The following is a 15,642-nucleotide window of genomic DNA, read 5'->3' as shown; positions in this document are numbered from 1 at the left end:
AAATAAATAAAATAAAAGGAAAAAAGAAATGGAGGTTCCTAAAGGCTAAACCACAGTGAGGGAGTACTGCAGCAAAAACTAGAATTTGGGGGCTCCTTGACCCCCAATCCCGTTCTCTTTTCACTACTGGTATAGCCGGGTTGCCAAGGTTGCCCTCTTGCAGGGGCCGATAGCTCAGGGAGGTCACCAGAGGAAAGGCCTGTGAGATCTGTGCAAGTCATTTTCAGGCTTGTGTCCTCAGTGGGGACTCTGCTCCCTCCGGAAGTGATATGACATTCCTCCCTGTCCCCTTGGAGCAGCTCTTCCCAGGAGAGCTTCAGTGGAAAGCGAACTGTGGGAAAACATGTGGAAGCTTTTCGTGGACATGTTTCTGAGTGTCACGAGCTCTTGAAGGAAGCATGTTTATTTCCCCGAAGTGCTCAACTGTGTCCGGGTCCTGAGCTTTTCAAGGGTTCATAACCCCCGGAGCTAATTTGGATATGCAAGAAAGCCATGGGATTGCAGCCAAGGAACGTGCTATTTTTTGTAAGTGATGATACTGTTGTGTAGTAAACAGGCCCCTCGTGGTAAAATGGGCAGGAGGGAAAGGAGGTGGAGGGAGAAGTTTTGGGAAAAGATTTGCATTCGGTTAATAATGCTCAAGGTGGTTCAAGGCAGACTCAGTAGCTTCCAGGTTGCTTAGTAGAAATGCAAATTACTGGGTCCCAGTCTGGACCTGCAGCATCAGAAACTCTGGGATAAGGTCTAGGAACCTGTGTTTTATATTTATTTTTATTTTTATTTTTTTGAGACAGAGTCTCGCTCTGTCACCCAGGCTGGAGTGCAATGGCGTGATCTTGGCTCACTGCAAGCTCCGCCTCCCAGGCTCATGCCATTCTACCTCCTCAGCCTCCTGAGTAGCTGGGACTACAGGCGCCTGCCACCATGCCTGGCTAATTTTTTGTATTTTTAGTAGAGCCGGGATTTCATTGTGTTAGTCAGGGTGGTCTCAATCTCCTGACCTCGTGATCCATCCACCTCTGCCTCCCAAAGTGCTGGGATTACAGGCGTGAGCCACTGCACCCAGCCTATTTTTATTTTTATTTTTATTTTATTATTTTTTTGAGACAGAGTCTTGCTGCGTTGCCCAGGCTGGTCTTGAACTCCTGGGCTCTAGCGATCCTCCTGCCTCAGCCTTCCAAAGTGCTGGGATTATAGGCATGAACCCGGCCAGAACCTGTGTTTTAATGAACACTGGAGATCATTACTGTGCACCCTGAAGTCTGAGGAGTCTAGCATCAGACAATCTGATGACACATCATTGGAATATGGAGTCATGGGTCCTGTCACCAGCCTCAAGTTGTCCTTGTCTGTCACCCTCCCCACTTGGTCTAAGAGTGAGTGGAGCAGAGACAGAAAGTAGATTAATGGTTGCCAGGGGCTGGGAGTAGCAGGCTAGGAGGGAATGGGGAGTGACTGCAGGTGGGGGTACAGCCTTTCTTTTTTGGTGATGTTCTAAATCTAGATTGTGGTGATGATTGTAAGGCTTTAAGATGGCTTGCTTGAGCCTTGCAATGGAAATGAGTGCCTTGGCCTAAGGAGAAGGGGAGAAAATCTTATGGAGTAAATGAGCTTTTATTTTGGTTCCTTTTTTTTTTGAGGCAGAGTCTCGCTCTGTCACCCAGGCTGGAGTGCAGTGGCGCAATCTCAGCTCACTGCAACCTCCACCTCCCAGGCTCAAGCCATTCTCCTGCCTCAGCCTCCTGAGTAGCTGGGATTACAGGCACCTGCCACCACACCCAACTAATTTTTATATTTTTAGTAGAGACAAGGTTTCATCATGTTGCCCAGGCTGGTCTCGAACTCCTGGCCTCAAGTGATCTTTTGCTACCAGATATTAAAATGTATTAAAAAGCTGCTCTATTTAGTACTGATTGAGATGAATGGAGCAAAATAGTCCAGGAACAGAACCTGGTATTGTCTCTCTGTAAGGTATGCATGAATTTAAGCCATTATTAGATATGTTATCTAGTAGTAATAATGATAAGGTATTTTTTGAAGTCATCATAAATCAATAGAAGAAAAGGATTATTCAGTAACTATGAGCATATGGGTCTTAGTGTCACCAGTACTTATCCTTCTTCTTAGGAGGGATTCGTTTTTTCGATCTTAAAGGAAATAGATATATTGAACATATCAGGCTTCCTTATTTACATTGGCTAGAGAGCCTAACTCTAAATTTAGCCAATGTATAAGACTAAATGTCAAGTATTTATCTATACAAACACACACATATGTACATACACACTTGTATCCACATATACATACATGTATTTTACGTACACATATTCACATATAAATATACATGTACATACATACACATACATACATGCCTCATTTCTGATTTTATTTTACCATTATATTTCTTCCACTTTATCTTGCATTACTCTTTCTGGTTTATCACATTTTTTTGTATTTCGTGTGTCTCTATAAACCACCTTAAAACTTTTTGGGGGAAGAAAGTGGACTATAAATAAAGAAATAGAATAAGATATAATATATAGAAAAAAGGCAGTGAAAATACACCCAAATTTGAATAGTCTGATTTTGGGGTGGTGATGGTAATGGGATTATTAACTTCCCTATAATTTTCTGTATTTTTGAAATTTTCTACTCAAAGCATCATATCATCAGAAAAAAATGATTATTTCTGCTCATTCCCCTTGCTGGCCAGTGAAAGGAATGCATTTCCATAAGTGAGAGTCTGGCAGGGCAGTGTTGAGGGGAGGGGTCTTTGCCGCAGCAAAAGCTGGTCCGGTTCCCAGGAGAGCCCCTCCTTTGCTGCTTGACCTGATTGCAAGCGGAGTGTGAGAGCCGGAAGGAAACATTCCGTCACTTATTTAGAGCATTCATTTGGCTGTTCCCTGATCTAGGTGTTCAGTCCCTGCTCGGAGGGAGTTTACATTCTAGTCAGCGGTCAGACAGTAAATGAGTGAAACGGATTCAGAAACGATGCCACCCTGGGATGGTGACGTGTAGCCCCAGTGAGAAGGATGAGGAGATGCCCATGTCAAGAGCGAGGGGAATGGGTTTCCAGAGAGAGAGGGCTGCTTGTGCACAGGCTTGGAGTTGCCCAGGGGTTGGGCAGGTCAAATTGAAGAATGGCCAGAGGTGGCCATTATGGGTGAGCAGGTCGGGGATAGAGAGTACCTTGGAGAGATCAGCTAGGACCAGATCTGACTGGCGAAGGGAAAGAGTTCGAATTGGGTGCTAAGGATGGTAGACAGCTACTGAAGGACTTACTAAGGAGAATGGCAGTGTCTGATGAAAGACTTAAGATCTTTCTAGCTGCTTCTGAAGGTTAATTTGTAGGAGGGCAAGAAATGAAGCCAGGGGAGTGGATAGGGAGATTCTGCTCAAACTGATTGCTACACAGTGATATTTGTATGGTTTTCTTTGTTTTACTTTTTGTTTTTGGGGTGTTGATGGGGGGACATACAACTTAAGAAAAATTGGAATTATTTTGTCAAGTTTTCCATGTCAGCATTTTACTGATGGAATACGCTTGCATGTAAAGTGGACATCATTTTTGTTTTTATTAGATAACATTATCTATATTACAGATACCAGATATGCATGTACCCATTTAATTACCTACACTAATACTTACAAAAAGGTAAATTTGGTCAAAAGAAAATTCAGCTTAGATGACCGTGTGTGTGTGTGTGTGTGTGTGTATTTTTTTTTTTTTTTTTTGGAGACAGAGTCTCGCTCTGTTGCCCAGGCTGGAGTGCAGTGGCCGGATCTCAGCTCACTGCAAGCTCCGCCTCCCGGGTTCACGCCATTCTCCTGCCTCAGCCTCCCAAGTAGCTGGAACTGTAGGCGCCCGCCATCTCGCCCGGCTAGTATCTTAGTAGAGACGGGGTTTCACCGTGTTAGCCGGGATGGTCTCGATCTCCTGACCTCGTGATCCGCCCGTCTCGGCCTCCCAAAGTGCTGGGATTACAGGCTTGAGCCACCGTGCCCGGCCGTGTATTTTTTTTAAGGCAAGGTCTTGCTCTGTTGCCCTGGCTGGAGTGTGGTGGCACAATCTTGGCTCACTGCAACTTCCACCTCCCGGGTTCAAGCAATTCCACTGCCTTGGCCTCCCAAGTAGCTGGGACTACAGGCACGCGCCACCACGGCCAGCTAATTTTTGTGTTTTTTCCAATAGAGAGATGGTTTCACCATGTTGGCCAGGCCAGTCTCAAACTCCTGACTCATGTGATCTGTCTGCCTTGACCTCCCAAAGTGCAATGGCTATATTTCTGACATGTATAAAGCCAAGCCCAGTTGATAAGAATTTAGCAGCATCTGCAAGATTTGATCCATTTCAGAATTTCTGAGCTCTCTAGCGTTACATGGACTGACGTTTTCTTAGCTCAGAACTGCTTACCTAAGTGTAGAAAATCTAATATTTAGGAAGAATGATTCATTGCTTTAAGTGTTCAGTCCTGGTTTTTATCTTTATTGTTGCACAAGTTTGATTTGACCTTGGATAAATCATTTCAGTTGTATTGTAGTGCTTGTGTGTGGAAGACAGGTAGTAGTAGTCCTGGTAATCCTCCTGCCATCATGTCAGCTGGGCGAGAGCTCTCCAAGACCTAGAAGAGATAATAGCAGCTGCAAAGGCCCTATGGTGGGAGGCAGCAGGTAGATATTTTAGTAACTGAAAAACGGCCTGTGTAGCTGGAGAGCAGGGTACCAGGGAGAGATGATTCAGGGTCATGTTATAGAGGTAGGCCAGGGCCATACTGGTCAGGATTTTGCAAACCTTATTGGGGACTTGAATCTTTATCTGAAGGGCAGGGGGAAGCCATTGGAGGATTTAAATCGGGGAATGACATAAGATTCATAGATATGCTGTCTCCTTTAATCCTCATAACAAATGTATGTGCTAGGTAATATTATCCCCATTTTAAAGCAGCACAGAAATTAGGGCAGTGGAGATTAAGGAGTTTACCCCAGGACACTATGCGGGTGAATGATGGAGCTAGGAAACCAACTCAGGTCAGCTTGCATGCAAAGTCCTCTGTCTTCCAGATCAGCCTACCTCCACAGTAATATAACAATGACTGCAGTTTAAAAACACTTTGAACTCTTAAGATGAAAGATTTCCCTTAAATTACAAAGTGGTATTAAGCTGCAGAAATGTGAGCGGTAATGAGAGAGCAGGTAATGCCCGGGAACTTTTGAAAGGCCTGGTCCGTGTGGCTCTGCTCCAGCACCTTCAAGTTCCCTGCCGTCTGGTGGGGGCGTCTCATAAGCTGCTTTCAACACAAAGAAGGGTTTGGCTGCTCCCCGGCCATTTGACACTGCCATTGTCCATAAGGACTCGTTGTCCGTGAAATGCACCCAACGCTTGAGCTTTCAGGGGTTTTGGGAAATCAGATCTGGGCAGTGCATGTGTGGTTTCGCTGGAGACATCATCCAATGCCAAGTTTCTGCTTTCTGCTTTCTCCCTCTTGGATAATCAGCTGGGTTATGTGGATTCTTGGAAGCTGTTGGTAGAGATCACCATCTCGATTTTGAACCCAAAAAACCTTATTCAGGGTTTGAGTGGGAAAATACCTGCTGGCCCATGGCCCTTGAGGCTCTTGGTGATGACGACACATGTCTGTTTCTTTGTAGTTGACCATGTTGTTCCTGAGCCGGGGACAAGCCTGCTCGCTGCCTTTGACCAGTGGAGGGAATGGGCCGACAGCAAGTCTTGCTGTGACTACTCTCTGCACGTGGACATCAGCGAGTGGCATAAGGGCATCCAGGAGGAGATGGAAGCACTTGTGAAGGATCACGGTAGGTGGCACTAAGTCAATGCCCTCTGCAGATGTTTCTGCTTCAGTCCGTCAACTGGCACAGCCCTGAGAAGAAAGTGATCATGCTTCCAGATCCCATTTGCGCCTCATGCCCATGCCTGCCCCTGGGAAGGAGAGAGGGCTTTGGGCTGCAGCTCATGCTGATTGGAGGTGACCTTACCCAGTGCAGTAACATAAGCCTTCATTGATAAGAGAAGATGAGCCTTACTGCTGGAATCTGCTCTTAGGTGACAGCTGCTCACAGCTCATTGGTTTGTGGGCACCGTGGTCTCTAGCTAGGGTGGGGAATTGAGGCTGCCGAGAGAGAGATTTACCCTCAAAAGATAACAAATACATATCTCAGGGAGGATGTGGCAGTCTCAGGAGAGTGTTGGGCAGCCCCTTCCTACAAACCTGGGTGGATCTAGGATAGATTTGAGGGCTATGAGACACTTCAAAACTGAGTAACAACCTGAGAGGTCTTTTCCATTCCCTAGAATTATTTTGGAGAACAATTTTCCAGGGATTGGGAAGATTTACAGAGAGGCGGGAGGAATCTTTACCACCTCAGGGTGCCTCTGGGACTCTTGTCAACAAGGACCTTGGGGGTTTGGGGGGAAGAGCCAGGCCACATTGTCTTCCTGGGTCTCATTGGGCTTGGCTAGAGACCAAATTAACCTCACTGGATCTTAGCGTTCAGGGAAGCACCTAATGCTCTAGGGTTCTGGGACTTCCAGGCTCAGAAGCACCATGTGCTGTGAGTGACATGGCAGGAAGGAAATCTCTAGGCACTAGAATGATAGAAAATGCCCCGGAATGAACAGCAAGAGTCTTGGGTTTATTTCTCTGATATTCCACAGACTGTATGACCCTGGGTAAATTGCTTAAATTTTATGGGTCTCAGTTTTTGAAACGTTTCTCATACCTGAGGGTCTTGGACTAGAAGTCCTCTAAGATTCTTTCCAGCATGAAGCTTCCACATAAAAGAAAATAGGTAACCTTTGACTTTTCTCACTTTTGAGCATGCAGAGACTCCAAGTGGTTTAACTGTGGATACTTAGACTGAATCTGCTCCAAACCAGGCAGGAGGGTTACCGTGGTAACTGTTGCCTGGCAACGGGAGAAGGGCCGGGATGTACAGAGGCATTTAACTCAGGCAGCTCCCAGCACCCCCCAGGTGGCTTGAATTAAGCTTCAAGGCTGTGAGGTTGTCAGGACAATTGTTTAAAATTGTGATGAATGTTGGGCAGGGATGTTTGGTCTGGTGCCTGGGGAGGCAAGAACTCCAAGACGCCAGGATGAGAATTGCGACATCTGCTTGTTGAACTAATGGACCCTTTCTTACTTAAAAAATCATTTTCTTAAAAATCAGCATGGAAGGCAGTCTGTCTGCCAAAGAAAAGACATTTATCACAGTTCTTCATAGGCAGAAACTTCTAATTCATTTTCTTCTTACAGTCGCAACAGACTTGTTTGGTGGAGGCAGCTTAAAAAAATTAACTGTTGTAAAATAAATATAACATTAAAGTTACCATCTTAACCATTTTTAAGTGTGCGTGTAGTTCAGTGTTTTAAAAGACACTCATAATGTTGTTGCAACCGTCACCACCCTCCAGCCTCAGGACTCTTTATCTTGCAAAACTAAAACACTACACTCACTCATTAAACACTAACTCTCCACTCTCCTTCACCCCAGTCCCTGGCAACCGCTGTTGTACTTTCTGTCTGTGAATTTGACTTCTAGGGACCACATACAAGTGGAATCATATAGTATTTGTCCTTTGCAACTGGCTTATTTCACTTATCATGATGTCCTTAAGGTTTCAATGTTATAGCATGTGTCAGGGTGTCTTTCCTTTTTGAAGGCCGAATAATATTCCTTTGTATGGATAAACCACATTTAGTTTATTCATTTATCAGTTAATAGAGGCTTGATTTTTGCTTCCACCTTTTGGCTATTGTGAATAATTCTGCTATGAACATGGATGTGCAAATACTGGCAACTTTTAATTTTGATATACTTGTAAACTTACAGGAAAACTATAAGAATACTGAAAAGCATCCTTGTGCATCTTCATCCCATTTCTCCAGTTATTTATATTTTACTCTGCTTCCTTTACCATTCTGTGTCTCCATTTCTCTCCTCTCTCTTTCTCTGTACTGAAACACGCACACAAACACGTGTATACACACATACATATATCTTATTTCCTTATTTGGTTATTTGGTTTATCTATTACAAGTCCACCTCTCTGTTTTGTCTGTACTAGGGGTAAATTCCTTCCTCGTGTACATGGCTTTCAAAGATCGCTTCCAGCTAACGGATTGCCAGGTAAGAAAGTTGGCTTTTCGGAAGAGGCACCCTGACATTTGGTACCTTCAGGCTGTGGCTGTCTGAGAAAGCAGTCTCCAGTGTGTGCATGTCTCCTAGCTTCCTGGGAAGTGGCTGGTGGATGCAGTTACTGATGTAATTGAGCCTCGAAAGAGAATATGAACCTAGTGCCGTAGCCCCCAGTGCTGCCACTTCGCTGCCCTGGATCTGAGGCTCTGCCCAGCACGGCGTCTCTGGCACTCAGAACCTCCTTAGCAAACCTGATGCAGAGCCAGGTGGCACCCAAGAGCTTTTCACTCCTGGTCCACATCCTGCTAAGTTGTACTGCCTCTGTTTATTTCTGAGGGGTCTTTCTCCATCAAATGTGGTCAGAAACATTGCCCTCGGTCGTGTTGAAAAAGCCAGGCTAATAGAATCAGCCTAGGTGTCCTGTTTCTCACCCCAGAAATGCTGCTGGCAGGGAAATGACTGTCCTTGTGAACAGGAAGATAGAAGTCCCTGTCTCTGATCCCACCCTTGTCTCTCTCTCAGATTTATGAAGTACTGAGTGTGATCCGGGATATTGGTGCCATAGCCCAAGTCCACGCAGAAAATGGCGACATCATTGCAGAGGTACAGGACTTTCTTTTTCATCATTTCGTCATCACCTGGAGGGTGAGAGGCAGGCTCAAGAAAGGGAGGCAACATCTGTAGCTTAACACCAGGGTGGAAGAGCAGAGGGACCCGGTGTTCCCTTGCTGGAGCTCTGCTCAGTCTCACCCATGGTGTGAATGCCAGTGACACACGTGCCTCTCCGTGTGTCTCACGGAACAGCTAAGTCAGTTACCATTGCAGAGAGAGGCCATTTCTCTCGGTGCTATAATGCAGCTGCCTTGGGTGGGGTACGGGAACCCTCACGTCACACACAGGCATTTTACACTGTGAATGAGGGCTGCAAATGCACCAGACGTTAGCATCCCAGGGAACAGCTGAATGGTTTTGGGAGGCTGTAATTGATCCATCCTGCTCAGGCGGGACTGGGAACAGGACAGTGAACCCTTCTCTTCATGAGGTCTTAGGATGAGGGTAGAACGATTGGCAGTGGTAATTTTCCGTCTTGCCCGGATAACTGCATGCCCGGGTCTGTGCCGTTAGAGCTGTGTGTAGTCCACTCTGCCTCACAGCCTGGCTTTCTCTGAACATTGCAGGAGCAGCAGAGGATCCTGGATCTGGGCATCACAGGCCCCGAGGGACATGTGCTGAGCCGACCCGAGGAGGTGAACGTCCGCCAAGCGGAATGCGTGAATCAGTGTCCCTTGGACACTGCGCAGAGCCGCAGGGAACCCGCTTCCTGCCTGCTGAGAAGGGGGCTTCTCTGATGCTGACTGTGGTCTTTCTGAGAAGCTGTGGGTCACATGTGTGTCTGTCAGTTTGTCTACACAGGCAAAGTGAAGTGTTAGATTGCTCCTGAGGGTAAGGTGGTATGGACTGTTTGGCCAGAAGATTCCTCTTTCTGTCTGTAATTCTTCAAGCCCTTGCTTGTATAGACACAAACAGTTCTTCATTGGCATCTTGCAATCTAGATTTTAGTGGTTCACAACTTATGGTCTCCAAGATCTTACCAAAATTCACCAAAACATAGTTGGAAGGATGGAAAAGCTCTTTTAAATGTCTAGAAGGCATATGGGGAATTGTAAGTTTTTCCAAAGGTAACCCTGCACAGGCTATCACATGATACACAGAGTTTGGTAGACAGAATCTTTTAAACTTGTGGAGGGAAGATTCACAGCAGGGGCTTGTGCTGACTCAAAGGTGGAGACTCACCGTCTTGGTGAGATGTGTGAGTTCCAAGGGAGGGTGAGCATGTCTTAGGTGACGGAGAACCTGTGTTCATCAGTTAGAATTGGTGGCTGTGAAATGCTTTTCAGAAGTTGGCTCCTTAATGACAGACTGGATGTCGGGCTCTAGAGGCCCTGACTAGGGAGCAGCCCGCAGCTTTGAGTGAAGCATGCAATGGGGGAATCTCCAGGGAACCACCAGGCTTTCCCCTTTATTGGAGGAAGTGGCAGAAAAGGGACTGGCGCAGAGCAGGGGGATCAGATCCCCAGGGGCCTGAGTGGAGGCTGACAGTGAGGAGGCCCCAGAAGCCCGGGAGGGAGGAGCTTGGCAAGAGCTCCCTGCAGGGCTGTGGCTACTGAGTCGCCGAGTGGCAGCACCGTGCTGCCACCCTGAGTTCGGGACGTGGTCTTGTTGGTACCAGGTTGGAAGGGGAGCCAGTCCCCGTGATGAGGAAGTGGATTCAGGAGGGCTGGGGAGCAAAGGCACCATCTGTGCACTGCCTTGGGTGCACGAGCACGGGGGGTTGGGATCCTTTCAGACTTGAGGGGAAGGGATGAGGCTAGAAGAGGAGAAAGGAATCAAGACAGGCAGAAAGAGGAGAGCGGGAGCCGCTCGGAATGCTTTGCACACAGCGAGGGTCCACGCTTTGTTCTGTCCTTGTTGCTGCATGCATATACGCACGTAGACACACGTGTACACACAGACATAGGCACACACAGACAGGTAGACACACAACAGACATAGACACACATGCATACACATAGACACATACACAGATATATAGACACACAGACCCCTAGACACACACAGACACCTATACATACACATACACAGACATACAGACACATAGACACACACTCAGACACAGACACATGGACACACAGAGGCAGATACACAGAACTGCATGCTCCAAGACACCTTTAGTACCATTTGAGGCCCTGAGGACATTTTCCTCTCCCCAGATGACAGGACGGAAGCCATGACATTTTCAGGATTGCACATCCCTGCTCCAGGCCAGGGATGCAGGCCCTTTTGTAGCTATCAACCTTCTCATGCATGCTAAAAGCTGAAAGGGTGGCCTGGCACTGGCCCGAGGATGAGAGAGACAGGCAGGCAACTGTGTCAGCTGAGGGAAGCCCCATGCTGAGACTGTGGCTGGTGGACAGTGATTCCAGGGGACAGCTTGCAGGCGAGAACAAGCTAACACCAGCCAATGATAAACATGCCTGAGGCTGATTTTATGCACATGTGTGTGCACACAGATACACGTGCAGAAGCACACACACATGCACACACTCACATTCACACACATATACATACACACATGTCCATAGGCATAGATATGCGTGTGTACACACATAGACACATTTTAGCATACGCACATGTGCACAGGCACAGACACGCACATGTGCACAGGCACAGACATGCACATATGTGTTGTACCCACATATTTTCACATACACATATATACATGTGCAAGCACAGACACGCACAGGTGTACATACACATTTTCACATACACATGCACATATATGCTTGCACACACCTCTACAGGCACCATCCCACTTTTGTAGACACCTCAAGGGTTCCTTTCTGTGGCTTCACTTCTCCCTCCAGGCCGGCTTCTGTGACTGCCTTCACCAGATTCCCCAGGATCCACCGGTCGGGTGGTTTAAACCATGGCAGCATAAGCCATGGTCGCTTCAGTTCTGACCTCCCTGGAATTGGTCCTTTCTTCAGCCCTGAAACAGTCTTGGGATCGGGCCTTGGAAATGCAGAGTCCAGGAGAGGCGGAGGGCTGACACAGTTCTCATGTGAGCCCTGTTCAAAGCTGCCTTCATTTAGTGCTCACGTGTGCTGGACACTGTGTTCATGGCCCACATTTCAGTTTTGTAACTGTCCTGTGCAGGAGGTACAACAGCATCTCCTTCGCACAACTCCAGGGGATGCCAGTCATGCAGGCTGCACGGCTGTATCCAGGGAGCACCATTTACTACATTCTACTCCCCACGTGTGGTGGTACCAGAGCTGTGCTGCGGTGGGCTCCTTGGTTATCTTTCTGTATGTGAGGACACTTCGGAAGCATGAAGTTAAGTGATTGCCCAGTTATCAAAGCAGAGAGCTAGAAAGTACAGTGTCCTGCCTGCTATTTCAACCCCTCCCACAGTGTACACACACTCAGCTGAAATCCACACCTGGGCCTGGGCTTTTTTAGAAAGTTTCCTGGTTTCTTCCCGTTTGGTGACTGGAAGCCAGTCCCTCCGCCTGCCACGTACCAGCTGTATAAGGAGGTGAGAAGATGTCTTCTGAGAAAAGCAAATGCCACTTCTGCAAATGCTACATGAGGCTCCTGCTGGGACCCTCACCGTTGTCTAAGTTTTAGAGCCTTCCAAGGGGCTTGCATTCCTTCTTTCTCCTGCTTTCTGCAGAGAAGAACACAAACACAGACAGAAAGGCGCTGGCTTTACTGAAGATGAAAAAGCTCTCAGAGAGCTGTTATTCTGGTTGCTTGTATTCATCCATTTTCATACTGCTGTAAAGAAATACGTGAGATTGGGAAATTTATAAAGAAAAGAGATTGAATTGACTGACAGTTCTGCATGGCTGGGGAGGCCTCAGGAAACTTACAATCATGGTGGAAGGTGAACGGGAAGCAGGTCTGTCTTACGTGGTGGCAAGAGAGAGCGAGCAAGCAGAGGGCAAACTGCCGCTTTTAAACCATCAGATCTCATGAGAACTCACTCATTATCAATGAGAACAGTGTGGGGGAAACTTTCCCCATGACCCCGTCGCCTCCCATCAGGTCCCTCCCTCAACATGTGTGGATTACAATTTGAGATGAGATTTGGGTGGGGACACAGAGCCAGACCATATCATTGCTATTTCGACCAGAGAAATTGAAACCATTTTTCCATGATTAGGCCCAGCAGCTATTGCACTGAGAACTTCAGAATCCCCAGCAACTGATTACGGAGTCTCCTTGAGGGCTAGCAGACCCGGGGATGCACCAGTATGGGACGCAGTTTTTCAGCTGATGTAGAGGCCCCTCTTGTATGCCAGGCCCTGAGTCGTTTTACCCACGTGACAGCCCAGTGAGGCGAGGAGGGGGATGCAGAGGGTTTTACATGGTGAATGGTGGCAGAGCGGGATTAGAACTCAAGCTCATAGGCACTTGCCACCTGACGTCTCCTCTCATGGTGAGTTTGTCAAGAGGGATCTGTTGTGTGTTAAACCCTGTGTGGGTGATAAAGAGAATACAGTATGGAACGATTTTGTGTGAATTTGAGCTTACCAGTCTACTTGGGGAGGTGCCGCTGATGGAATGAAACACACCCCAGTGTAACTTCTCTGCCGTTTGGTGACCTATCCATCACTAGCATGATGGTTCTCTTGGATTTGAACTTTCCAAACACGTTCCTAGCCCACTAGACTTTTCTTCCCAACCCACCATGTGAGACCACCCAGTAGGATTTTCCCTTGTTTTCAACCCAGAGGATTGGAAAGGACACTAGAGAGTGCAGACATCTGGAACTGAACCGTCTGTGGCTGAGAGGAGTGGCGACTGAGCCTGCATGCCGAGCCGGGCAGTGCCTGGCATTGTGGGGATGCAAAACAAATAAAAAAGGGATCCTTTCTGAAGGGACTGTGGACAAGGCAGGGAGAAAGAAGTAGACAGAAAGTGAGTGTAGAGATAGAACTTGACAGCAGCTCTGAGCTGTAGGACTGATGTCTGGGAAGAGGGTGGGGACTTGGAGATTAGGATAATGAAGAACCCTTCACAGGGATGGGCACTTTCCAGCATGCCTTGCAGAATGACAGATGTCCTGACACCGCTGTGTGTCCCTGGACAGGTCATTGCCCTCTCTGAGTTGCCTCATCATTAAAATCAGAAGATAGGCATAGTGGCTCGTATCTGTCACCCAGCACTTTGGGAGGCCGAGGTGGGAGGATCTCTTGAGCCCAGGAGTTCAAGACCAACTGGGGCAACATGGCGAAACCCCATATTGGGACAATAAACGGAGTAGTCACCTGTATCTCTGGGAGGTGCTGAGAGTTTTAGTGGAGTCCATCTCACACTTCACACCCATGCAAGATGTCCCTGCCCCCGCCTGGTGCTGCTGCACCACAGGCATCTCTCTTGTAAGTGGAAAGAGAGGGCTTGTCCTTCAGCTGTCTCAGGAATGAAAAACATTTGGGTGTTTAATGAGCTTTTTCAAGAGCCGTTTGCTTGGACTCTGGATTTCTAGACATCCCTTTTCACATAGCTGATGCCTGAAAGGCCAAATGTGAATGAAGTTGTCTCAGCTCTGCTAAATTAGATTACCACTTAATGCAATTACAGAGCTTAATCTTTTGGCCAAGCTCCATGGAGACAAGGTAGCCAATTCAGTTACAGGGGCTCAGTTATTTCTTGTGAAAAATAACAGTGTTCTGTGGAGCAGCCTAGATTGAAATACCATGAGCATAAAACGAAGTCATTTATTTGCTTAGCAAACATTTTTGAGCACCTGCTGTATACCAGGCAGGACATTGGGAGCTATTGGGGGCGGGGTATGGAAGATACTAAGCCATGAGTAAGCCCCAGCCCCTTCCCTCCAAGAGTTCAAGCCAGAGCCCTTTTGCTGGGATTTGAAGAGGGAGCCAGTGATGTTCTGAGATCTGCCTTCCACAATTTTACCAGCTCCTTCCCTTGCCGAGTGGTGATTCCTTTGTAGGATAGAACTTGATCCAGGGAGTCTTGCCTGATCTGGTATTCCATAGTCATCATGTGGGATTTGAAATATCATTCATCTGAACATCCGATTTATTTACTTATTTATTAATTTATGAGACAAAGTCTCTCACTGTCGCCCAGGCTGGAGTGCAGTGGTGCCATCTCGGCTGACTGCAACCTCCATCTCCTGGATTCAAGCGATTCTCCTGTCTCAGCCTCCTGAGTAGCTGGAATTACAGGCACACGCCACCACACCTGGCTAATTTTTTTTTAATTTTTAGTAGAGACGGAGTTTCACCATGTTGGTCAGGCTGGTCTCAAACTCCTGACCTCAGGTGATCCACCTGCCTTGACCTCCCAAAGTGCTGGGATTGCAGGTGTGAGCCATCACGCCCACTGCAACATCCAATTTAAAGCGCCAGATTATTGACTCAAGCAGTTCTCCAATATTGTACTGAAGATGGTACCAGGCTGTGGCTGGCCACGTTTGTGCTTCACACACAGGGGTCCATTGGTATAGACAAATGGGGCCCACTCCGTTCCCAGAGCCCTGTGAGGCTGCATTGTTTTGTGGGTGATGCTGACTTCGTTCATGAGCATTTAATGGGAGCCCAGCACGAACTCCACATCACTGAACATCTTGACTCAAGATCCTGGGAGCAGAATGAATATATGGAATTGAGAGCAATCAGTGTCTGTGTGTGGCGGTTCTCAAACGTTAGTAAGTGTGAAAATCACCCATGTTGCTAGGTCCCACCCTCAGAGTTTCTAGCCTGTGAGTCTCTGGTCCAGGGCAGAGCCAGAGAATCTGCATTTCTCACAGACTCTGGGCCAGTGTTGATGTCACAGGCTTGCTGCCTGCACCTGGAGAAGGGTCAGAAGGGAGTTTTCTTTTTCTTTTTTTTTTTTTTTTTGAGATGGAGTTTCACTTTGTTGCCCAGGTTGGAGTACGGTGGTATAATCTCG

The 15,642-nt window shown here is 47.3% G+C and overlaps 1 protein-coding gene across 3 annotated transcripts in view; it reads left to right on the top strand.

Annotated features, from left to right (window-relative positions):
• Nucleotides 1-15,642, top strand: part of DPYSL2 (dihydropyrimidinase-like 2) — a 147,429-nt gene that overhangs the window by 107,133 nt on the left and 24,654 nt on the right. For all 3 annotated transcript variants that reach the window (XM_011962581.1, XM_011962582.1, XM_011962583.1), the window contains exons 4-7: nt 5,650-5,814; nt 8,084-8,145; nt 8,677-8,757; nt 9,333-9,401. In XM_011962581.1, the coding sequence (XP_011817971.1) occupies nt 5,650-5,814; nt 8,084-8,145; nt 8,677-8,757; nt 9,333-9,401 (377 nt within the window). The remainder of the gene's footprint in view (nt 1-5,649; nt 5,815-8,083; nt 8,146-8,676; nt 8,758-9,332; nt 9,402-15,642) is intronic.

The sequence above is a fragment of the Colobus angolensis genome, unplaced genomic scaffold (genome assembly GCF_000951035.1).
Source record: "Colobus angolensis palliatus isolate OR3802 unplaced genomic scaffold, Cang.pa_1.0 Scaffold6, whole genome shotgun sequence".
Lineage (NCBI taxonomy): Eukaryota > Metazoa > Chordata > Mammalia > Primates > Cercopithecidae > Colobus > Colobus angolensis.
Note: the sequence above shows the minus strand (reverse complement) of the source record. Positions and strands in the feature narration are given on the sequence as shown.